The 27411-nt window shown below is 35.6% G+C and overlaps 1 protein-coding gene across 1 annotated transcript in view; it reads left to right on the top strand.

The window, feature by feature from the left end:
* The first annotated feature begins 228 nt into the window (after window positions 1-228).
* LOC132159314 (carcinoembryonic antigen-related cell adhesion molecule 1-like) overlaps window positions 229-27411 on the top strand; it is a 54921-nt gene continuing 27738 nt past the window's right edge. Inside the window, exons 1-3 of the mRNA XM_059568831.1 lie at window positions 229-553; window positions 1555-1851; window positions 3879-4214. Coding sequence (XP_059424814.1) covers window positions 508-553; window positions 1555-1851; window positions 3879-4214 — 679 coding nt within the window. The 5' untranslated portion in view covers window positions 229-507. The remainder of the gene's footprint in view (window positions 554-1554; window positions 1852-3878; window positions 4215-27411) is intronic.

The raw sequence follows: 27411 nt of genomic DNA, 5'->3' as shown, positions 1-27411 counted from the left end.
TGATCTGTACTTCACACAACTACCCCTAAAGGCCCTGTAAAAAAAAAAAATTATAATAAAAAGAACGCCACACTATAAAACACCATGCAAAATAACACAAACAATATTTCATATGATCAAGTTAAACCTAAATATCTAATCAACTAAAAAAAGAAACCTGTACAGTTTAGTTGGTCTAACTGTGTAAAACACTGGCTAAGTGTGTGATGCAGTCGTTCCTGACACAGTCTGACACTGATCCTGACACAAACAGAGCATTCACCACTGTAGAGAGCTCAGGCTACTGGATGGAGATTTGCTGTTGTTCAAAATAAAAATAAAGAAAGAAAACAACTTTGGACGTGTCTCCTTCAGCGTAATATAAATAATAAAGATAAATCAGCAGTAAATTTCCATCAGTGTAAATAAGTCTTTTTTCCTCTTCTTTTTTTCGGTCTAGCGCTGAGAAAAACGTGTCGATTAGAGGACTGTAATAACTCTACGGATCACAATTCAGTTCACCATATCATGAAGAGAGCAATTTTACTCTTTCTGTTCCCGGTATTCGTTATCGGTAAGTGTTTTTTTTTATTTTATTTTTTTTTGTATGGCTGCAGCCAGTGGCGCAACTTAAAAAGTGGATGGGACAATAGTGAGTGTTAATGAATGTTAGTGTAGCAGTTATGTATCGACATAGAACTGACTTTAACGTGGTAGTTTTATTTTTACATGTACTAGTATAAAATGTATCATAAGGCCTGGTATTATTCATGTTAGTGAATAAATACATGGACACACAATTATCCAAATTCGCACTCCTAAACAGTCTAGTGGAAGAATATACAGTAGCTCTCACATATTTGTCCCCTAATTAAAATCAGTGTTCATCGGTGATCATATCTTTCATTTGTGTGTATTTTATTTTGTGATTTAACTGCGATGGATTGAAGCGCTAGTGTTTGAAGAGACACAGAACGTTCTGTCACTTAACATTCAACAGGACTTAAAACAAAAAAACTTAGAATCCATTGACAAGCATATTTTATTATAAACTGTTTATAGTTATTTTCGATGCTTAAATGACATCTGGCCACTTCTCAAAACACATAAATAAAGTATGCCTTTCCCAGAATTCCACCAGCCCTGCATCTGTAACCAGCAGAATCCCAAACTCATCATTTTTATTGCGGAATGATAAGGTTTTTGCAAACATGTTGTTTGGCAAAATAAAAACAAGTGGTTTGCAATGCCGATGCATAGAGGTAATCAATAAAACTAAATAATAATAATTGGTAAGGAAACCTCCATTGGATCACTTGGGATGGACCAACCCCTGTATATGTTCCAATAACAATGACTGCATTACATTACATTCAAAATAAATGTTCCTTTTTTCCCCCATGTTTATGAATCTGGGCATAAAGAGACATTCATTCATGTCTTCATTAATGTAGACTGTAGTAATTCACAAGACATTTATTAGTGCCACTGATCAGTAGACAAGACACATAATTGAAATTGATTGATTGTTTTATAAGTTTTGTTTCTCTCTGACTGTTTCTGATTGTTTTTCAGGTGTGTTTGGTGAGTCAGTGTCAGTGAAGGAGGGAGATTCAATCACACTTCACACTGATGCTACTAAAATAAAGACAGACGATGAAGTTGAATGGAGGTTTAACTCCACTCGCATAGCTAGAGTGACTGGGAACAAAGCTATATATGATAATGATGTGAAGTTCAAGGACAGACTACAGCTGGACATTCAGACTGGAGATCTCAAGATCTCAAACTTCAGAATCACAGACACTGGACTTTATAAGTTTGAGATCAACAGCCCCAGAGTATCCTCAGAGAAGACATTCAGTCTCAGTGGTGAGTGTCTTTTAATTCAATAATTATTATGTTCATAATTATTTATCACTCTATAAAATGTTAATTATTTGCACGTAAAATGCTAATCAAAAAACAAATAAGCATTCAATAGTTTTTCAAAAACTCCTTAAAAGTTTAAATTCCTTAATCAGACTCAGTGGGCCAGACAAATAGACTACATGAAACCAAAGTATCTTGACAACCTGTGCAGTTTACTGTCCAAACTAAAATCTTAATTATAAACAGGAAAAAAAGATTGCATGCATAATGCCATACTTTTAACTACAAACTAAATATTAAAAGAAACAGTAACTTCATAAACAGACAGCAGAATGGACCAATAGAAAAAAGCTTAACAGATGAATGTATTGTGGTGAAGGAGATGCAATGTTCTCTGATAGGATATTGCATGGGTGTGCAGGAGTGTCAGCCTTTCTCCCTGATCAAAAGTTACCTTTCCTTCCTTTATACATTAAACATAAGCTGAATATCAGCACCAGAACTATAAAACTGAAGGCAGATGGGTGATGAACTGGAGGTGGAAAAGTGCATGAAAACAATCTCCTCATGTTTAAACAATAGTATAGATGTATTGCAGAATATTGACCCAATCTGCCAGTCAACCGCGACATGATCACAGCAGCACAAAAAAATATGATCTGGGTACACAAGAATGGCAAGGCTGCAGGGATCCTTCCTGAGATCCCACCTGAAGTACTCAAATCTGTTGACAGTCTCTGTTGACACCCTAACTGACCTGCTCAATGCTTGCTGGGAGGCCTCAGTATTCCCCAAGGAATAGAAAGGAGATATGATCATCAGGCTTCCTAAAAAAATCTCCCCAAGTGCAATAACTGGTGGGGTACACTGATATTGGTACCTAAAAAAAAGGTATTTCCATTTTCCTTCTAATCCATCAACAAGCGGATTTCTGAAGCAGGCAATCGTGCATTGAGGAGATTTTTGTTATGCGACAAATGGTGTAACAATCACTGGAATACCATCAATGGATCTCAATGAACTTAATTGACTGTCAGGGCTTTTGACTCTAAAAATGCTATGCAAGATATCCTGGGCTTACAGAATCTTGATTTGTTGACATTTTAGTAACCTATAACAAGGCTCTCGCTGCTGTGTACGGATGGAAGAAGGGGTAACAGATTTTTTTTCACAATTGAAACTGGTATAAAACAAGGTTGCATGCTTTCGCCGATGCTATTCCTCCTTGACATCATCTTCATCAGCCACAATTACATTGACCACTTGTACATTGGCATACCTGAACAGGTCGCAACCTCCTCCTTGCAGATTTTCACTTTGCAGATGATATCATTGTTTTTGGCCCGACCCAATCTGCCCTACGTTACAACGAACTACTGGTTTCGTCAGGTCAGAGGAGAACTGGCCCCCCAACTGAGCCTGGTTTCTCCCAAGGTTTTTTTCTCCATTCTGTCACCGATGGAGTTTCGGTTCCTTGCCGCTGTCGCCTCTGGCTCGCTTAGTTGGGGACACTTCGTCTACAGCGATATCGTTGACTTGATTGCAAATAAATGCACAGACACTATTTAACTGAACAGAGATGACATAACTGAATCCAATGATGAACTGCCTTTAACTATCATTTTTGCATTATTGACACTGTTTTCCTAATGAATGTTGTTCAGTTGCTTTGACGCAATGTATTTTGTTTAAAGCACTATATAAATAAAGGTGACTTTGACTTTGACTTTGACTACGTCATCTTACTACGGCCCTAGAAAATCAAGTGGCCAGTGCTGGATTCTGAATTAATGGACAAAAGACCAAACATCCAATTTTGGAACTCACCTCCCCTCTCCCTGCAGATTAAACTGTGGATCCTGGCCACGATTGTTTAAAATCATTTTAAAAACCATTGAATAAATTAAAATTATACTGCAGAAAGTGACATGATGTTTATTAGACAAGACAATATCTGTTAAATCTGTTTAGTGACAGTGTTATAAAAGTGATGACTGACAGAGGAACTGTTTGTGTTTGTTGTTCAGGTGTGAGAGATTCAGGAGTGAAGTCACTGTCAGTGCTGGTGGGAGATTCAGTCTATCTGCACTCTGGTGTCTCTGAAATACAGAGAGATGATGTGATACGATGGAGGTTTGAACATCTAAACACTCCTGTAGCTGAAATCAGTAGAAAGGTTGGAATCTTCAACACATCTGATGGACCTGATGGGAGATTCAGAGACAGACTACAGCTGGAATATTTGACTGGATCTCTGACCATCAAGAACATTGGAACCAATGACTCTGGAGTTTATGAAGTTGAGATTAGGAGTGGCAGCCGTGGATACACCACACACAAGTCATTCAATGTGACTGTTAGTGGTGAGTCCATCAATTTAATAATGAATTTAATAAGATCAGCACTGTGTGAAGCGTTAAGATGAAAATAAACATGTATGCTTAAAATTAACTGTTCAAGGCTTCGTTTAGCAACTCTTTCAAAGAAGATTAGTTCAAAATTAAAGATTTTGATTTGCAAATGAACTACTATTATTATTAACTAATAGGACCATTGTCACACTTTTTATGATGTAGTGACACTGCAGCTGTAATATTAAAGGTGATTTTTATAATTGAATATATACTGTATGGATTATCAGCTTATGTGTTATGAAGTGTTTGAAAGTGTATTACAGATGCTTCATTTCTCTGTGTTACTTATTCGCTTTCATGTTCAGTTTTATGGTGAACTCATGTTCACCTGCACTATTGATGAACACATTTCTCTTCTTGTCTTCGTCAATCATTTACAGGAAATGTCCTGTTAGACTTGAAATGTGCCTTTCAGAACAGTGAAGTGGTGATGTAGTAATTAAACAAATTAATTAAAATAAAAAAGTAAAATGAAACAACGAAGAGTGCTTTAATAAGCTTTAATAGACAATACTAAAAAATATTTATGCTATTAATTAATGGGTGAGTCACTGTTCCTCACTGTTCTTCATATGTTTGTTGTGACAGATGCAGTGAAGACAGTGTCAGTGATGGAGGGAGAAACTGTTACTCTACAAATTAATGTTACTGAAATACAGACAGATGATCTGATACTGTGGATGTTTGGAGACACTGTTCTAGCTGAAATCCATAAAACAGCCCAACGATTCTCCATGTATGATGGTCCTGATGGGAGATTCAGAGACAGACTGAAGATGGATCATCAGACTGGATCTCTAACCATCAACAACACCAAAACCATAGACTCTGGACTTTATGAACTGAAGATCATCAGCAGCAGACACATCATAAACAGGAGACTCACTGTTATTGTCACTGGTGAGTAGGGATGTGCCGGTACTAGTACCGGTACCAAACGGTTCCTGGGCAAATTCCAAATGTAAGTGATCATCCCTATCCCCTTGGAGCGGGGACTTTGGAGTGAGTAGGACATGTGCGTGACATTAAGTAGTCGTTAGGAATGCACTTTGCTAAAGGAGCAATATAATTTCCATTATCTTCAGCTGGGATGTTCCTGTGACAGCGCAGCATGTGTCCGTCAGCAGATGTCGCTGTTTTACTGTTATAAATGTTTTTTTTTTTTTTTGTTAGCATAACCATTGCAAATAAAAATACATTTTATATTTAAATATGTTTTAAAAATATGCTACACTGTAAAACCCGACAAGTTAACTTAACTCAAACCGTTTGAGTAAACAGCTTGCCTTGATTTAAACCATGTAAGTTTTAAAACTTTGCATTCAAGTAATTAAGTGATTAACTAAGTGCTGATTGTGAATTAGTGATGAACAGCTGCTGTTAACAAACAGAATCACTGAAGAAAAGAGAAACACTAGAACTACTACAACTGACTTCAGACACAGCCTTAGATCAAATCAACTGAAATAAAATACATGAAATCTCTCAAGATCTGATTAAACAACCCCACAAACAGCATCACCAGCTCCACTTATTAATAACCAGACTGACTTTATTTCTGTCAGACGTCTACAGAAGATCTTATTGAGAATGAACTAAGGTTTAGATGTTGATTTATTGTTTCATTTGAAGTAACCATGTTAGAGATCAGTGTTTGCTTTAGTTGGGCTCTTGACCCTTGACTTCTGTCTTAGTCTTTTCTCTGGCTGTTATAACCATGTGTTTCTAAAACACATTTGTTGTAATCCAAAAGCCCAGAAGAAATGCCATCAGGTGTTAACCTGTACCTAGGCGTAGGTTATTATACTTTATATTGGTGAAGATAATCATCAATTATTGAATTGTACTGAGTCTAATCTCTGATGAAATAGGTGTTGTAAAGTTTGATTGATTAGATAGTAAAAGTGATTCTAAGTGGAAGTGGTTCTGTGATAAACAGTTAATCTGAATGGCTTTTCGAACAGTTTGGACTTCTATGGTGTCTATTAGTCAGACACAGACATCAATAATCAGCATATGAACCTCAACAATGGTGACCATAAAAAAAAATGCTGCAGAGCATGCTGGGAGCCATGGATGAGTTTTGTACTACAATAGTACCCAGCATGCATTGCAGCATGTCACCATTGTAGAGGTTCATATTCTGATTATTGATCTCTGTGTTTGACCAATTGCAGGCATAGAAGAAAAATGTATGTGTACAAAATGTTTATGAAGTAATTTCTATATTGGTCATTTTTATATTAACTGAATCTTAGTGTCATTTTTACTAGGTCCACTTCTACTAATTGCACATTTATTTAATCAGATATAAACTCTGTACGGATCAATTATTGTGGTTAATAATGAATAACTATCATCACCAATATAAAGTATAATAACCTACACCTAGGTGCAGGTTAACACCTGATGGCATTTCTTCTGGGCTTCTGAATTACAACAAATGTGTTTTAGAAACACACGGTTATAACAGACAGAGAAAAGACTAAGACAGAAATCAAGGGTCAAGAGCCCAACTAAAGCAAACACTGATCTCTAACATGGTTACTTCAAATGAAACAATAAATCAACATCTAAACCTTAGTTCATTCTCAATAAGATCTTCTGTAGACGTCTGACAGAAATAAAGTCAGTCTGGTTATTAATAAGTGGAGCTGGTGATGCTGTTTGTGGGGTTGTTTAATCAGATCTTGAGAGATTTCATGTATTTTATTTCAGTTGATTTCATCTAAGGCTGTGTCTGAAGTCAGTTGTAGTAGTTCTTGTGTTTCTCTTTTCTTCAGTGATTCTGTTTGTTAACAGCAGCTGTTCATCACTAAACTCAATTATCACTCAATTAATCACTTAATCACTTAATTGCAATGTACATCTTCTTTCAGTGAACTCAACTGAATTAAGTTCAGAGTACTCATAACTGTTAGTTTTTTCAACTTAAACGGTTTAAGGCAATCGGTTTCCTCAAACGGTTTGAGTTAACATAACTTAAGGATATCTGTTTACTCAAACCGTTTGAGTTAAGTTTAATTGTCGGGTTTTAAAGTCAAGGCAATCGGTTTACTCAAACGGTTTGAGTTAAGTTAACATGTCGGGTTTTACAGTGTGGGCATTAATAATATTTAGTGCTAGCTGAAGTTGTTGATGACAGAAGAAAACTGTAACAAAATAGCACATAGAGGGATAGCTAAAATTACAATTCTGTCATTTACTTAATCTTGAGTTGTTCCAAACCTATATTCATTTATTTTTGCTGCTAAACATAAAGGAAGATATTCTCAAGAATGACACTAGCTCTTTATTGTACACTGTTAAATTCTGCACTTCCAATTTTAAGATGCACATAATGGATCAAATTCTGATGACTGTGATGAAGCTGAAGTTGAATTTAGTTCAAGGAGATCTTGATGAATGCTTTGAGGAGGACCACAAGTCTACATCATTCAGCGTGACCATTAAATATATTTTTTACACAAATACTTTTAAAATATCTTATATTACTTCTTTCTCCTTATATATGCAAATACACAATTAAAATGTCAAGGAGCAGTTTGTTTAGATTTTTCCCACACTGAAAATTATACAGTTTAGCAATGCTAGGTAAATAATGGTCAATTATATTTTAATTTAATTTTTTTATTTTTTAATTCATGGAACAAATGAAAAACATTCTGAATAGTACTGTGAATCGAATAATTTCATCCAAAATAAAAAAAAAATATAAATAAATAAATATTTAAAAAGTACACACATTTATTTAAATTACAACTTTTATTTTAGATGCAATTCTGCACTATATAGTAATCAGTTTATGGAAAATGACAAAAACATTTATAAATCATTACTATAAAACAGTAAGTGATTTCACGAAAAAGCAGAGATGAATCATTTACCAGTTACCTAAATCCTCAATGCAATCACTACAGGGACTCATGTCTGCTTTTAAAAACATGAATTCTCTTTCTGTTTCATGTACTAGCACTTGGCCGACTTTCCCGCTGGGCAGGTAACGTTAACGTTACTGATAAATGCCTCAGTGCTTTTATAATTCCGCATCATAGACTGGTCTACTCCAAGCGCCAAAATGAATTTTAAAAAGTTAATGAAGGCCACTTCTTCATTTTATCCTCGGGGCAGAGTCATGTGGCTACACACGCACTAGTATGCTTTTAAGGGGGAAGTATTAACAGAATTTAAAAAAACGAAATAACCGACATGGGAAAATTAAGTCGGATAGAGGTTCTGAATTTTGGTTTCGATTACTTTTCGATTAATCATCCAGCCTAAGTCCGTTTGCATTTTACATTATAGTAACCTATAAATATATACAGTCTGTGAGTGTCTCTCTATCATTACAGTATCAGGTCTTCACTCAGGTTATATACAGTAGTGCTGATGTTTATGTGTGTTATAATAGACTGAAGCTTTCATTTGTTCCTGCCTCGATAAAAATGCTGAATTCCACCAAAAATAATGCTCATATAACATATTAGAACCTTGTGTTTTGCATTATATGTATTTTGCCCAAGACAAATTTCCCTTCGGGGACAAATAAAGTTTCTCCTAATCCTTATCCTTATCCTTATAGATCAGACACACTTTCACACTAATGTCTGTTTCAGGTCCAGGTCTGTCTCCAGCTGCTGTAGCAGGGATTGTTGTTGGTGTTGTTGCTGTTGTTATTCTGCTGGCTGTACCTGTGGCTGTACATGTAGCTGCTGTTGTGAATAACCATCGATGCAGGATCGCTGAACTAGAAAGACAAAAGAGTAAGTATCACACACAGTTCAAATAATATGAAAAAATAAATAAAAGTCTGATGAGTGTTAAGATAATAACAGATAAAGGGCAGATACAGATCATCTGTGAGCTGTGTCTCTGTTTGTCTGTAGAAAACTCAAACTTAACACAGTTTCTGCAGATGTTATGATAGAGTTTGATCTCACATGCTTTTTTTGTGTGTGATGTGTCCACACTGTAAACCCTAATGTTGTCTTGACTTAAAAAATCAACTAATGTTGACTAAACATTACTTAAAATTTTGCGTTTTGGCCCTGCCACTTAAAAATATGAGTTAATTTAACTAATTTACCTTCAAAATGCATAAACTTAAGATTTCAAGTGTTGTGAGCTCAAAATCATGAGTAATCCTTTGGAAAAACTCAACGTCACTCTGTTCTTCCTTTAATGTGATTGGCCATGGGAGGAATTCTGCCTAGCAACAAGAGAACAAAAGCACTGATTGGTGGATTACAAAATTCGTCCTTTTGGTCTGTTTGGTTTGCTGAACTACATTTCAAGATGACGTTTTTTTTTAGTGTATTATGTTAGGTGAGTAAAGTTATGTAGATATAAAGTTGTTTTGCATGATTTCTACTAGTGAAATATGTTATCCTTGTGGTACGTGATTTTGATATGGTATGATTATTGAAACGACAACTTATAGTATTTGATGAAGTGGCCCAATCGTTTTCCTTTGAGAGAAAGAACATGGCAGCTAACGTTACTGCTTAACTCGTTAAACCAATACACTGGAAACCCTAATAAGTTGACTGAACTAAATTGATTGAGTAAACTCGTTGCCTCAATTTGAGTAATGGAGTCTCCCAAAACTTACATATTTAAGTTTATTTAACTTGACGCTTTTGTAGAAAACCCTAATAAGTTGACTGAACTAAATTGATTGAGTAAACTCGTTGTCTCAATTTAATTGAGTAATGGAGTTTCCCAAAACTTACATATTTAAGTTTATTTAACTTGACGGTTTTGTAGATTGTACTTAAATCACTCAGAGGTCTCAAACTCAGAGAATCAAACTTGGTGCTTATTTAATGTACTTAAACGATTATGTTCACTTAACTTGGTATTAATTTCAAGTGTACTTATATATTTAAGTTAACTCAACATGTAAATTTAACAGAAAATTATGTTCTTATTTTTGACCGCACACTTTTTGCACACTGAAGTAAAACAAATAACAGCATATTTAAACTTTGACCTTTTGACAAAATGTCACAATATTTATGAAAATACAGTAAACCCTATACTGCACTGTAAAAAAAAAAAGTTGTCAACTTAAAAAAATAAGGCAATTTATCGCTAGCGCTTTTTTGAGTAAACTTAACAAAAAATTACTATGTTTGCGTATTTTAACATCAACCTAATCCATTGGGCAAAGTTACGTACAGTGGACATCTTTTTATGTCTTTGCAGACGTTGAAAAGATGTCCACTGAGGAGGCAGAATGTTTTATGATGTCTTTTTTAAAATGTTTTTTATGTCTTCTGTACGTCCGATATAGACGTTCACAGATCCTCCTTACAAGGTTCTGTGACTTTATTTCTGTCAGACATCTAGAGAAGCTCTTATTGAGAATTAACAGAGGTTTAAATGTTGATACTTTATACATTTGAAGTCACCATTGTGGTGGAAAGTGTTTGGTTTAGTTGGGATCTTGGTCCAGTTACTTCTTGTGTAAGCTTGTCTTTTGCTGCTGTAACAGTCTATTTTAAAACACTGTTTTTGTGGCAAAGAAAGACAAACTTAAATGAGCTCAGGTGTCATCAGCTCTTTATTGGTGTTAGCTTGTCTCTTGCTGCTGTAAATTGTGTGTTGTAAAACACTGTTATTGTGGCAATAAGATTTGAGATCAGACATGCACATCTTGCTTGTAATGGTGAAAAGTTAAAATAAAATGTATTGCTGCAACTGTGGATTCACTTTTATGGATAGAAACCTAGTAGATAAAATAATGTACTTACTTTTTGAAAACAGATCACATCGTCACATACAGACATCAAGATTTTGGATATGCATCACATCAATGGTGACAATCAGAACAAAAAAGGCTGTAAAATAAGGATGAGTTTGTGCCATAGAGCTCTTTTGTTTGTCACCGTTGTTGTGATGCATATGCTAAATCTAGAAGTCTGTGTGTTTGAGTACTTGGTTCTTTTACTCAAATTATTTCAAATGCATTCATTTTGTCCATCTTCAAAATAAGTATTTTGCTCTTGGTGCCTGTTAAAAATATCAAACAAAACTTATTTTATGATCTCAAATACGTATTATGTGATGACTTTCTCATCAACAAAAAACATCTGATAACACCTGAGCTCATTTAAATTTGTCTTTTTTCACCACAAAAACAGCGTTTTAAAATACACCAACCCAGCAGCAACTGGACCAAGATCCCAACTAAACCAAACACTTTCCACCACAATGGTGACTTCAAATGAATCAAGTATCAACATTTAAACCTCTGAGTGATTTAGGTACAGTCTACAAAAGCGTCAAGTTAAATAAACTTAAATATGTACGTTTTAGGAGACTCCATTACTCAATTAAATTGAGGCAACGAGTTTACTCAATCAATTTAGTTCAGTCAACTTATTAGGGTTTTCAGTGCACTGTAAAACCCGACAAGTTAACTTAACTCAAATCGTTTGAGTAAACCGATTGTCTTGACTGTAAAACCCGATAAGTAAACTTAACTCAAACGGTTTGAGTAAACAGATATCCTTAAGTTATGTTAACTCAAACCATTTGAGGAAACCGATTGCCTTAAACCATTTAAGTTTTAAAACTAACAGTTATGAGTACTCTGAACTTAATTCAGTTGAGTTCACTGAAAGAAGATATACATTGCAATTAAGTCGTTAAGTGATTAACTGAGTGATAATTGTGAATTAGTGATGAACAGCTGCTGTTAACAAACAGAATCACTGAAGAAAAGAGAAACACAAGAACTACTACAACTGACTTCAGACACAGCCTTAGATGAAATCAACTGAAATAAAATACATGAAATCTCTCAAGATCTGATTAAACAACCCCACAAACAGCATCACCAGCTCCACTTATTAATAACCAGACTGACTTTATTTCTGTCAGACGTCTACAGAAGATCTTATTGAGAATGAACTAAGGTTTAGATGTTGATTTATTGTTTCATTTGAAGTCACCATGTTAGAGATCAGTGTTTGCTTTAGTTGGGCTCTTGACCCTTTACTTCTGTCTTAGTCTTTGCTCTGGCTGTTATAACCGTGTGTTTCTAAAACACATTTGTTGTAATTCAGAAGCCCAGAAGAAATGCTATCTGGTGTTAACCTGCACCTAGGTGTAGGTTATTATACTTTATATTGGTGATGATAATTATTCATTATTATTCACAATTATTGACCCGTACAGAGTCTAATCTCTGATGAAATTGGTGTTGTGTAATTAGTAGAAGTGGACCTAGTAAAAATGACACTTAGAGCCAGTGGTTCTGTGATATTCAGTTAATATAAAAATGACTTCATAAACATTTTGTACACATACATTTTTCTTCTATGCCAGTAGTTGGTCAAACACAGACATCAATAATCAGAATATGAACCTCTACAATGCTGACAAAAAACATGCTGCAATGCATGCTGGGTACTATTGTAGTACAAAACTCATCCATGGCTCCCAGCATGCTCTGCAGCATTTTTTTTTTATGGTCACCATTGTTGAGGTTCATATGCTGATTATTGATGTCTGTGTGTGACCAATTGACACCATAGAAGTCCAAACTGTTAGAAAAGTCTTTGTTTTAACTGATTATAACAGAACCACTGGCTCTTAGAATCACTTTTACTCAATCAAATTACACAACACCGATTTCATCAGAGATTAGACTCAGTACAGTTCAATAATTGATGATTATCATCACCTATATCAAGTATAATAACCTACATCTAGGTACAGGTTAACACCTGATGGCATTTCTTCTGGGCTTCTGAATTACAACAAATGTGTTTTAGAAACACATGGTTATAAAAGCCAGAGAAAACACAAAGACAGAAATCAAGGGTCAAGAGCCCAACTAAAGCAAACACTGATCTCAAACATGGTTACTTCAAATGAAACAATAAATCAACATCAAAACCTTAGTTCATTCTCAATAAGATCTTCTGTAGACGTCTGACAGAAATAAAGTCAGTCTGGTTATTAATAAGTGGAGCTGGTGATGCTGTTTGTGGGGTTGTTTAATCAGATCTTGAGAGATTTCATGTATTTTATTTCAGTTGATTTCATCTAAGGCTGTGTCTGAAGTCAGTTGTAGTAGTTCTTGTGTTTCTCTTTTCTTCAGTGATTCTGTTTGTTAACAGCAGCTGTTCATCACTAATTCTCAATCAGCACTTAATTAATCACTTGATTACTTGAATGCAAAGTTTTAAAACTTACATGGTTTAAATCAAGGCAATCTGTTTACTCAAACGGTTTGAGTTAAGTTTACTTGTCGGGTTTTACAGTGTAGTAATGATGATATTAAAGCAGAGGTGTCCAAACTCGTGGAGCACCGGTGTCCTGCAGAGTTTAGCTCCAGCTTCTCTCAACACACACACACACACACACACCTGTCTGAACGTTTCTAGTATTTCTAGTCAGACCTTGATTATCTGCTTCATGTGTTTGATTGACGTTTGTGGTGAACTCTGCAGGACACCAACGCTCCAGGACTGAGTTTAGACACTACTGTATTAGAGATATTCAATATTAAACCACATTACTGTAAAACTGTTCATCTCTAAACAGCATTACAGAAGAAACCCAGAAGTATTAGAGACAGCGCTGACCTTGTGCTTTGTAAAACTGAAGAACAAGCTGTGTGTGTTTCTGAACATACTCTGAAACAGAGAAGTCATAGTTTACTCAAAGCTAACCTAAAGAGAGAAACTTAGACATTAAACCAATAATAAATATTATTAAAGAAAGATAAATACATCATGAATTATCTGCCGGAGCTGCAACATAAACCTGGATGTACACTGTGTAAGAACAGCACAAGGATTGATTTGTGATTTGATAAAGTGACAGATTGATCTACTAATAATACAGAGAAACACACATTACAGTGTGAGCACAGACTAATATTAAAACACTTTCTCCGTCTCGTAAGATCTGATTTAATCACAATGACTGGCTTTCTGGACCGTCTGATAGTAAAATAGCTCACAGGTGTTTTATCAGTCCGTCTGTTCACAAGATATCAGGTTAAAGTGAGGGATTTTGAGCATGAAGAATGACAAAGATTGTGATATTAAATCTGAGTTTGATTTGAGACATGTATTAACAGCTAGATCGACGAGAAGAACTATTATATAATATAACACATATAGCTATAGGTTCTTGTGCACCTGTGAGAATGAAAGATTTACAATCAATTCAAATCTGTTTGCTTTCAGGAAGTGTTAAGCACAACTTTTCAGGCTTCTTCAGAGCTGTAAGATACGTATGATTTGGATTCATCCCTGTTGTTCATTCACACATCATGATAACATTAACATCATTAATACACATCTAAAGACAGAGTCGACCTTGTCTTCATCTCTTCTTGATGAAATGATTTTACTTTATGACTTTCTGATATTAACAACACAGCTGTTAATGTATTGTTCAAATAAAAGAGTAAATGTATCAGTTAACCAAAAGCTTCATTCTTTAAACTAATAGTTTATCTACAGCTTGATAAACTTCTTCCTCTGAGTTCATAACCTCAGCATTTCATGTTTGTTACTGTGGCTTCATTAATTCATTTATTAAACACCATTATTACAATACTGCATCAGTGATATATGATGAGTTCACACTGTTTGTTTTTCTCTTTTTTTCACTCTAGGTTTTCTCAAAGGAAGCGTGGAAGTCCTCCAGAGGAGAGTCCTATCTTTGATGAATGATTCAGTGATGAAGTTGTCCAAACTCGCTGAAACAGAAAAGCAGCAGTTTCTAGTCATTTATAATCACTTTATCAATACACACATGAAGAGTGTGAAGTTGATCCAGTTGAGCTTCTGTAAATAAAACTAATGAGTTTGTTTTGACATAAACAGAGAAACATGCTTTTATTCATGAAGTTGATGTAACAGTTTTCTGTTTGTGCTGATGCTGATGTTACACTGATCATATTACGCTCTTTTGAGTCAGTTTGACTGATTTACTGTAAACGCAGGATGTTACACTAAAATGACTTGATTGTTGTTGCACCTGCAAAATATTTCAGGACTAAACTAAGGTTAATTAATGTGTGTTCTTGTTTGTTTTTATCTGATACTATTGCTCATATTTGTGCTTTAAGTGTTTATAGCTTTGATATTTTTTGGATGACTTTTGTTAAAAAAAAAACCTTTTTATAATATAGTATTTTCAAATACTGTCTGTCCTCTAAGTCCTTCAGCTTTTGCTCGTTTATAAACCAGTTATAACAGGAAACACATCACAGTGATTTCAGATTTCCAGTGTTATAAAAAGAAATATTTGTGTGTGGTTAAGTCTGTTGTGTGTTTGGTAATGTATTCACTTTATGAGTCTGAGAGACTTTTCACTGATGTATAGAGTAAAAACTCTGATTATTTCAGTTATTGATGATGAAAAGATCACATCAGATGAATATAGAGAAGTGTGTTTGTTTAAACATCATATCTCCCGTGTTTTCATGAGTTGTACTGAACAGATCAAATATTTTATTGTGATCAGATGTGGATATAAATATCAGTCTAAAGCTTTAGACTATAGGAAGCCAGAAAGCAGGATTTCTGTAAATATACATTTAATTTCATTTGAAACAGTAATACAGTATAAAACATAGATGTGGTCAATTCATAAGTTGTAAATGTCACTGAAATTCTGTTGCTCATTTTGCATCAGACTTCCTCACCTATTATTATGTTTTTTTTATGTTTCTGTTTCTTTATTAATAGTTTCACATTATAGATTAGTAGGTTTTTAGACACACACAAATCAGATCCATCCAATAATAGAAATAACTCCCAGTGCTAAGCTGTTTCTCCACCCATCACACCACAGTTCTGTACTGATGAGCCACAGTAAACAGCAGCAAGACTCTGATCTTACCTGAACACAATCATAAGAATGAGTGTAAATAGAGGCAGAATTTAATTTTGGGGGTGAGCTATCCCTTTAAATTATGTATTCTGGTATAACGACTTGCAAACAGCGTTCATGCGCTCTTGCATTGAACCAAGTCAGTCTGTTCGACTCTGACACACACAGAAACAGTTGTGCAGATCATCACAAACACTGATCATCTTCAGAAACAGATTACTATATTGTACTGTAAAATTTGAACATTTTCAAATCTGGATAATTCTAAAATGGAGTCACATTAGAATTTAATTGAAATTAAATGCACTTTAAAAAGTGGGTACCTTACCGTGTTCAGGGCTTGGTTTCTGGGTCTTGACACTTCTGTCTAGATTGATTTCAGCACCATGATCCAAACATCCAGTCTTTGTGACTTTTGGCTTTCTTAACCCATTTGCTCTTTCTTATTGCCCTCCTGATTTCCTTTCCTATTTTCCACCTGTGATCTGTCTTGTGCTTGTTCATCATCATTTTTGACTGGTGAGAAAGTGTCCTGCATGACTGTCCTATATCTAAACTAAGAAAGAAAGAAAGAAAGAAACAATCTGCCTTACAATAAATCCTGTTGCTCACTCTGCATCAGTCTTCCTCACTGATCATTATGTTTTTTATGTTTCTCTTTCTGAAGAGTTACACATTATGGATTAGTAAGTTTTTAGACACACACAGATCAGATCCATCCAATAATAGACACAAACCTCTCGCTAGAATGAGTGTAAGTAGTGGCAGAATAAAATTTTGGGGGTGAGCTATCCCTTTAAATTATTTATTCTGCTATAACGACTTGCAAACGGCGTTCATCTCCCTTGCACTGAATCAAGTGAACTGTCTGTGTCTGTGTGTGTGTGTGTGTGTGTGTGTGTGTGTGTGTGTGTTTGTGAGGTGTGTGTGTGAGGTGTCTAGAGGTTGTAGTTTGTGTATGTCTGGTGTTTGTCGTTAGGTGGCGCTATGTATCTACATTGAAGTGTGCAGAAGATTCTGTCATTTCAGATCATCACTGCGCGTTTTTAAAATATGATAAAGACATGTAATTATCTGTGCAGATTTAATCAACACAGTCTCCAGTATATTGGTCTCTCTGTCGATCTTCAGTCGGTTTTTTACTGATTCTTTATGTCAGTCTGTTCGAAACAGTTTTGCAGATCATCACAAACACTGATCATCTTCAGAAACAGATTGTACTGAAGTTTGCAGCAGTACGAAGAACATTTTATTATACTACCTAATCTCATTGTTCACTGAAGGTAAGGTTTATTTATTTAAAAACGTTGTTTCACTTTGTGATATGATGGACCTGATGAAAGATTCAGAGACAGAGTGAATCTGGATCATCAGACTGGATCTCTGATCATCACAGACATCACAATCACAGACTCTGGACTTTAGACAGTAGAGATCAGCAGCAAACACACCATACACAAGTCATTCACTTTAGCTGCCAGCTGTGAGTTTACAAGCCTTTCAATGTAATAATGAGTTTATTTATTATACAAGGGTAGTCGTGGCCTAATGGTTGGAGCAGGGGTTGGCAACCTACGGCACGCGTGCCAACAGTGGCACGCAGAGGGATAATCGCTGGCACGCAAGCAATAAGGAAAACTGTATAATGACGTACAGTTTGATGTAATAACTTTTCATAGTCACACAGCCTGTTAGGAGCAACAAATACTATTAAAGTGTGAGAATTAACTTGCATGGATGCACGTGCAAACACTGCACATACTAGGTGCTTCAGATCAAAGCCTCGGTCTAACAGCACTCGTCAATGTCAAAATGACTGAGATGGCCAATCAGATCAAAGTAGGCGGGGTTTACTGTTCACAGAAGCAGAGCGCGAAGCGTCAGTTTAACGTTAAAGAGAGTGAGGTAAGATGAAGCTGCAAATCAATTAACATTAGTCAACTTTTAATAATACGTTTTACCATAGAAATGTTAAATGACCTAAAGCTATATCCAGTGATGAAAATTTTTCTGAAATATGGCCATTTTGAGAGAAAGAAAGTGGGGGGGGGGGGGGGGTAAATTGTCTCTCTGCAGACAATAAAGCGATTTTGCCCCTTTGTTCTTGAGAAATATAATGTAGCGATTCAGTATCGATTAATAAAAGTAGCGTGACAACACTCTGAATGCTACTTTTTGCACAGCACGATCTCAGATCTCTGTGTGCGAGTGGTGTGTGTTGTGTGTGTGTCTGTGTGTGCACGTTCATCAATTAAAGCAGTGCATTAACGTTGATTAAACGTTAAAAAAACGTTTTTTTTTTATCGTATAATAAAAAATTGTGTATGTACCGTTTAAATACAGAATTATATCGGTGTGTGTGTGGGGGGGGGGCTGTGTTGGCACAGTGGTTAACCATAAAAATAAAAAATGGCACGTCAATATTTAGATCAGTACTGTGTGAATAGTTTAGATTAACCATTATTAGCACTGAATTAAGGCTAAGAAACTGTTTGTGGTACTTTCAGTTTACGTTTTTTTCTCAGTCTCTCAAAACTTTTTACAGAAGCGATGTGATGATTTTATACACAAAATTTCATACATCATTTGGGAAATTAAATGAAAAGTGGTATTTTGAAAAATTTGGTTTAGTTCATCGGTTCCCTAACAACAATAAAAGTGTATGCTATAAAATATATAATAATAAAATTACTTAATTATAAAAATAATCTTATAATATATATATTTATACCTTTATTGCAAGCGTGACCCTGAGAGTATACTTTCACAGATTCTGCGCAGTGCTACCTACTGCTTAGTAGATATGGCCATCTTTGCTCATAACTTAAAAATATATATATATAAAAATTTGAGCCTGATCTCTTTAGTTGAACAATATCCAGTTTTATATCATGTTGGCCATTTTGAAATGTGTAGTAAAATTCTGTATTTTAAAAATGCAATGACAAATTCTTACTAGTAGCTTAGCTAGAGCAGCGGTTCTCAATTCCAGTCCTCGCGCCCCACTGCTCTGCATATTTTGCACGTTTCTCTTTGTTAACACACCTGATTCAGATAATCAGCTCGTTAGAAATGAACTCCGTGCATGAACTGTTTTTCAAATGTTCATTGCTCCCTACTCTCTGAACAGGGGAAATCTGTTGAAGTTTACCTCACATCGAAACATTCATTCACTGATTTGTGCTGTGCAGCGTCTTTAAACATGGACAACTGTGACATCATATAACTCTGTAAATCAATACAATTTAAATTCACGTCTTGCACACTTCAATGCACTTTGATTGGAACATATAGCTACGTTCACTTCGAACTGGAATCATGGCTGAATATCCTGTGATGACCACTTCGCAGGGCACTTATGTTCGAATAGAACAAATGTCTGAAGCTCTAAGAGAAACGTTCAAAATGTGCAGAGCAGTGGGGCGCGAGGACTGCAATTGAGAACCGCTGAGCTAGAGGACCAAAATGTTTATACAGGTGCATCTCAATAATTAGAATGTCATGGAAAAGTTCATTTATTTCAGTAATTCAACTCAAATTGTATTAAATAAATTCAGTGCACACAGACTGGAGTAGTTTAATTCTTCTTCTAAGACTCCAGTCTGTGTGCACTGAATTTATTTAATACAATTTGAGCTGAATTACTGAAATAAATGAACTTTTCCACGACATTCTAATTATAGAGATGCACCTGTTTTGTAGATTTGAGTAATGACTGAGCAGCTGTTTTGTGTTTGTTGTTATGACAGATAAAGTGAAGTCAGTGTCAGTGAGGAAGAGAGATTCTGTCACACTGATCTTACTGAAGTACATGAAGATGATGTGATACAATTTTCTATTTGTCATTGTATATCCTCCAGTGTAGTTTATTTCCAACATAATTTTGTGTAATTGCACCCACATGTAGAACTTCCTTCTGATTTTATTTATAAGTAGCCTATATTTGAATTTAAATCATTGCATCTGTTGTCATATTTACGGATTAAATCTCTAATATGCCACAGTATTTACATCGAATGTGTTTTCTTAACCTCTTGTGGATATGATGTCATGAACCAGAACAGCCACAGTAACCACGCCCACCGTAGCAGAGACGACCAATCAGAGCACATCTCCAGTATAAACACAGGACAGACGTGAACTGCTGGAAAAACATAAACATAAACCAAAGCTGCAGCACTGCGCGAGAGGGTCATTTACTATGATTCACATTTGATTCCGCAAACGTTTGCTGCGATGTTTTATTATGATGTAACGCCATTTGATGTTTTACTTGTTTAAAAGTGAATGTTTATGTGTGCAGCTCGCCGCGTGTCGCCATGTTCGCGTGACGTCACAACACACGCGCCTCTCTGGGACTCTGAGGTTATTAAACTTCCGCACAGAAGTTTTGTCTTCAAATGGCGTTTTGTTGGACTTTTCTTAGTAAAAGTTGTAAATTATGACTTTCTGGGGAACGCAAATAGTACATATTGCACACTTGTAGTAGCTATGCACGTGCTGTTCCTTTACAAATCTATCAGATTTATGCCCTACAGATGAAAACATCTCACAGACTTTACAGGAGAGTCTTGAATCATGTCATAGTTTTGGGATGAGCTCTTTTGACTAGAATACTACCAACTAACAACCATAACATCATATTAATCTTCACAATCCCTCACACATCTGAGTCCAGAGTTTGACACCATCAGGATCCTTCAAGGTGAGATTTCCTTCAGTTCTTTAATTGTGGAATTGGATATTTTTTCAAAGGCTTGATTTTCTTTGCGTTTGTAACGGTTCTTACGTAAAATCATTAGTAAAATTCATGTAAGAATAGATTTTTGGAAGATTAACGTTGCGAGGTTAATTAATATTAAATGAGTTTGGTTCATTTTTTTAAGATCTAAAGGCGAATTAAGATACATTTGGTATAGTCGCTTTAGAGTCCTCCTTTTTTCATTAATTTGGGCGATTTTGTTAAATCATTCTTTAATATGCAATCACATCATTTGCCCGGTATTTTCTGTCGACTCAGAATCAGAACCAGCGATTAGTGAATGAATCACTTTTCTGAGTCGGTTCAAAATGATTCACAATTCAGTTCGAATGAATCATCTGATGCACTGAATCGTTTGACAAAGTAAATCATTACCTACATTATAAATCAAAGCTACACATGTGTCCTCAGCGATGAAGATGGTCTTTATTAAATTAACTTTATTTTACTTCTATTTAATTTAATTTATATATTTAGGAACGTCTCTGTACTGCAGACAAATACATTTTTAGACCTGCATACTTTCAAAACACAACCTGAACACAACAGTAGTTAAAGGTTTTGTAACTATTCACATTTTTTAAAGCTTTTAAAGAACTGTTATAAAGGCATTGGTTTTCTACTCTACTGCAAGCTCTATTTATAATGCTCCATCTGTTAAAAGTAGAGCTATTCTTGTAGAGGAAGATTCTAGTTGTGAACACTAGAGAGCGCTAATGTGACAGTTTAAGCTCGTTATTTATTTATTTAATATTTTGAACAACAGTGGAATACAGCTTTACCGTTATTCTATATTGGGATTAAAGAACCATAAAGTATCTCTAAATCAGTGGAATCCAGTCTACCATTTGGTACAGATGGCATGTGTTTTGCTTTGTTTATATCGAATTCACCCCCCCCCCCCCCCCCCAAAAAAAAAAGATTCCATAAACACTATTGAATCAGATATCGTAACAAACTGAAAAACAAATCCATATATATATTATATATATATATATATATATATATATATATATATATATATATATATAATATTTTTTTTTTTTTTTTTTCATAACTGATGGAAGGGCCATATCCGAAAACCATATAATTAGTATATATAATAAAAAGTGGAAAATATTTTATATATATATATTCTAATAAAAATATTATTGCTTATAGCAATTTCCAAAAATATATGAAAACAAAATGATCATTCTCATATTTTTTTCCTCTACAGTTTAAATTATTACTGCATGAATACCACAACTTATATTAAATAATGATTTTAATTTTAACTGCAATGCATTTATTCTTAAAATTAATGACTTTATTTGTCTTCGATGGTGACAGACGATCATGACACATTCTTCACAAAACAGATAAGTGTGATATCAAGAATAGTGGAAACTTCTCAGAAACGACTTCTAGAGCAGGAAATAATTTCTGCTGAAACTAACACGTCTTATCTGCAGGATCACTGCATTAGTATGCAAATTAACGACTGATAGAAATCAGCTATAGACAGATGCATACATCTTATATTTCACATACACATATAACATTTTATATTATTTCACTTTCAGACAATAATCTTTTTTTCAAACATCAGCATTCAAATATTATGTACTTAATTAAACAGTAAAACAGTTTTGCATAAAGAGGAATGCAAATTGTGAATATACATGCTATTCTCAGAAACACACACTATTGACACCTCAAGACATGTGCACTCTAACATACATTAAACACAGACGTCTGGTATAGACACATCTTCATGCACATGCTGTCTGCAAAAAAAAAAAACACTTCTCTTTCCAGATATTAAACGAGGCCTTCTGTGAAAAGATTCTAATTCTGTAAAAAGACTAAAATATAATCTGTTCACTGCTAATATCAAAATTAAATGGCTACTGTCATTCTACAGAATTGATTGCCAAAGCTTTCTGCGTGATTTTAATTTGACCCTCAAACAACTTTTGATATGAATGCATTGAGAGAACTGAGAGAACAAATATTTTCTGTACAATATAAGTGCACGTACTGTATAATAAATGTCTGTTAGATGTAGAAGAGTTTTTGGGTTTTCTAGTATAGCTGAAACACAAGTTAACATACAGGATCACAATAAGAAGATCATTTTAAAAGTTGCTTAGAAAAAAATCTAAATTACATGAACCGTGCACACTTTAAAGTCACTGCTAATACATCGGCATTCCAGTGTGCATATAAACTCACTGCCTGTGATTAGAATATCATTAATGAGGAAACATCATCACAGAGAATTCAGTTAACGTCTGTGGACAACACTAGCATACACTGCATTATCCTCCTTTTTAACAATCTGAAAGAAAACAGAGATACAAAGAGACAAGTTGTCATAGAACCAGCAATATTCATATTAAGCAATGAATTAATAACCAAGCTCAAGACTAAATGCAGAAAAGAATTTGCACTACATTGTGTGTAACCTGAATCTCACTAGGAAGTAGTTAAACTAACACTAGCCAAACATTATTTCCAGGAAGGTTTGTTAAATATAAAGTGTTTATGCAGTGAATGTGATTCAAGCCCAACAGTTGCCACTATTAAATAATATGGAAACAAGATTAACTTATCACGAGTAACCAAATGATGTAATTTATAGAAAATAACAGTTTGGAAGTTGTTCTTTTCATTTTATTCTTTGGTGTTCATGGTAGCTGTATGAGACATATAAAGACCAACTATGCCAAGAGCCGTGATGGTCACTAAAGCACGACAGATATAAAAGATCTTACCTCTCTTTGTGCGTTTCTCTTGTCGAACATTGGATCAGTGTAAGTGATCTCTTCTGTATGAGTCTGGACTGTTTGAACAATAACACATGCATTAAAACAACAAATCTTTAATTTTTTTTTTTACTAAAATATGTCCTTATTAAATACTTTCTTAAAATACTTATTTTAATAGCATCAGTAGATAACACTTGCCTTCTTGATCAGTTTTTCTGTGTTTTTTGTAGACGTAGAAGATCCCGACTGCAGCTAAAATCAACAGAGATCCAGCAGCAGAGATCAACACTATCAGAGAGACTGAGCCTGGAAAATGAGAAGAAAACTGAAAGCTGAAGAGAGCCATTAGTGTGAGTGAATGTGTCTGTCTACAACATCATAATTATTATCAATGACCTGAAAAGTAAATTTGTGCAGGTGCAGATAATTGTTGTGGAGGGATCTGTTTTCATTTCTCTAGAAAATGTTCACAAACATGCATTCTTGGAGTTAGTAACTGTCAGGAAGGCCATTTCTTTTACTGACTTCCCAAAAAAGCTCAAGAATAATTTAAAGAGAAGGCTAATAATGCATACAATTGGTTCAGCTACATACAGAGACCGGTTTGTTTTGGCATAAGTGTATGGAGCGAGCTTTGGCTCATTCTTCATAAGGTTGGATGTCCAGAGAAATTCATTAATATCGTCCGTTCATTTCATGATGGCATGCTTGGTCAGGTTCTGGATGATGGCAAACTGTCTGACCCATTTGGCATCTCCACTGGCACCAAACAAGGCTGTGTGCTTGCCCCACTGTTATTCAGCATCTTCTTTTCCATGGTGCTGTCCGTGGCTTTTAAGAACTGCGACATGGGCATTCCAATCCAGTTCCGTACAGATGGCTGTCTTCAATCTACGCAGGCTCCAGGCTCATACAAAGACACATTCAGCAATTCTGCGTGACCTCCTATATGCAGATGATTGTGCACTGATGGCGCACACCCTTACCGAAGCTCAGTCACTATTCGATCGTTTTAGAACTGTAGCTTCTAGGTTTGGGCTTTCTGTCAGTCTAAAGAAGACAGAAGTCATGCTTCAAGCGGTGAACAAGTCAAACTCCAATCCACCGGTAATTACTGCAGGTAAGACAGTGCTGGCTGCCGTTGACAAATTCTGCTACCTCGGTAGCATTCTTGCAGCTGATACAACAGCGGACTCCGACATCAGTGCCCGCATCGCAAAAGCTAGTTTTGCCTTCGGTCGACTGTCCAAGAGAGTATGGGATGAGCACGAAGACGCAGAAAGCACAATGCCTTAACATCTAGAACAACATCTAGCCAGTTTGTGTGCGACACCTGTGGCCGGTCATGTGCGTCAAGAATCGGCCTCTATTCACATCGTAGGACGCACCAACAACTACAACTGTGACGAGATCTGTCGTGTCGACAGCTCAGACCAAGGATGGAGCGAGCTAACTGAACAACACACAGCCAAATACAATTCATTGGTTATGAAGGTTTCATAATGTCGAATTCTGACAAGTGTACTCCGTGCAGTGTCTTTACTATGTCATATGTAGAGGGCACCCAGTGTAATGAAGTGAACCTGATCCCATGGGGACAGAAATGGATGAAGATGAGTTAGCTGAGGTCCAAGGCAAAAGTGTGGATTTGGCAATTAAACTTGATAACCCCACTTCAAAAAAATAAAATAAATTACAGACCCGTGTCTCTACTCCCTCTCATAGCAAAATCACTTGAACTTGTTGTGTTCAACCAAGTGTCCTGCTTCCTTTCATAAAAAAATCTGCTGGCCAATAACCAATTTTGGATTTAAAAGTGGGCATTCAACTGAAACTGCCTTGCTGAAACACTACATAGTGCAAGAGCTGAGTCCAAATCTTCAGTTCTTTTCTGCTAGATCTATCTGCTGTGTTCGACACTGTAAATCATCAAATCCTTTGTCCACACTCTCATTGCTGAGCATCACAGGAACGCCACTCCACTGGTTTGAGTCTTACCCCACAGGTAGGTCCTTCAGGGTGACTTGGGGAGGAGATCACATCAACTGATCACTGGGGTTCCTCAAATACACTTCATCACTGAGACCATGCAGCTCTGCATCTCATTTCAACCAGAGGATTCAACGGTACCTGCACGCATCTCAGATTATCTGACAGATATCTTGATCATGCATGTTTGTACTACACTTCATGAAGATTCCTTCACAGAACAGTGTCCTAACAGAAAATGCATTACAACTTCTTGTCCTGGCCATTGTCATTTTCCTTGGCTGGACTATTGCAATGCTATTCTAGCTGGACTTACAACATGTGCAATCTTACCTCTGCAACTGATTCATAATGCAGCAGCACATTTTTTCTTTCATTGAACCCAAGAACACTTGTCACACTGCTTCTCATCTCTCTGCACTAGCTTCTAGTTGTGACTCGAATCAAGATCAAGACATTGTTGCTTTCCTACAGAACATCCATGGTCTATGCACCCTCCTACCTCAACTCTCTTCTTAGTGTCAACATCATCTTCAGAAGCTTACGTTCAGTAAACGGGAAGTGGCTCATGCATGGTCCCATCGCAGAGGGGCACAAAATCACTGTCAGGATGTTTTCTTTCACCATACCCTGTTGTTGGAATGACCTACCTAACTCCATCCGGACAGCCGAATTCCTCTCAATTTTCAAGACACAACTAAAAACTGATCTTTTCCATTGAAAAAAACAAAATGAAAAAAAAAAAAGCTTTGTGTATGGAGGTGATGTGGGCGTTTACTTGTTGTGCGTCTCACATGGATGATTGTAGTAAGAAAAGCAAAAGTAGCTTATGGGTGTGATCACATCGGAGAAATTGTACACTGTGCTGATTTCATACACTTTACTTTATCACAGAATATTTATCGATATGATTTACATAATTTAAATCTATACATTTTAAGCTTTCTATAGACATATTTCTCATGACTGTGTGTAAAGTATTTCCTGAGTTTATGCTCATTGTATCAGACAGTGTAGACAGAATGTGCACCCTGTTTTTTCTTTATTTTACAAAAGCACAAATTTATCAGTTGCTATAGTGAATGTAGACAAATAAAAGTAGACACTTAACAGTTTCAAACGATGTATAACTCTTTTCTGTGTGACCAAAATGGACAGAGTATTTTTACTGTCTTTCACACTGATCAGAAAAAAGTGAGCTGGTTGCGCTGGCGTGACTGCCGACCCCAGGGAGTTAACCCTCCAGGGTCTGAGGGGTTTTTTTGGGCCATTGAGAAGTTTTTACATGTCCTGGATTTTTTCACTTTTTTCAGTTTCTTCTAAACATATTAACGGATAAGTCTGATAACACTGTATTTGGCACAAACTTGGTTACAATAATATGTAATTACCATCTATGTACAAGTTTGTATTTTTGAGAAAACAATGTTGATGCATAGTCAGTGAAAAAATATTTTTTTTAATTGACTAAAATTAGGCCATAAAACCTATACTGAACATTTGTTCACTGGACTTTTTGAAACTGGATGTGGTAGACTAAAGTTTTTGCTACAAAATAAGGCGAAAATCATCCTGCTTGCTCATTCACAGAAAACAAAATATTGATTTAACTTCTTTAAGACAGCCATATGCAAGGACGTCACAATGAATACAATGGAAGTTGAATGAATATTAATGTGATTTCCACCTCAAAGTATCCTCCCCTAATGGGCTCATCACTGTGGAATGTGAATAAAAGATTTGAATTGCGTTCTTCTTCTGAGGTAAATACAAGGCT

The sequence above is a fragment of the Carassius carassius genome, chromosome 16 (genome assembly GCF_963082965.1).
Source record: "Carassius carassius chromosome 16, fCarCar2.1, whole genome shotgun sequence".
NCBI classification, from domain to species: domain Eukaryota; kingdom Metazoa; phylum Chordata; class Actinopteri; order Cypriniformes; family Cyprinidae; genus Carassius; species Carassius carassius.
The sequence above is the reverse complement of the archived record's forward strand: the minus strand, read 5'-3'. Positions and strand labels throughout refer to the sequence as shown.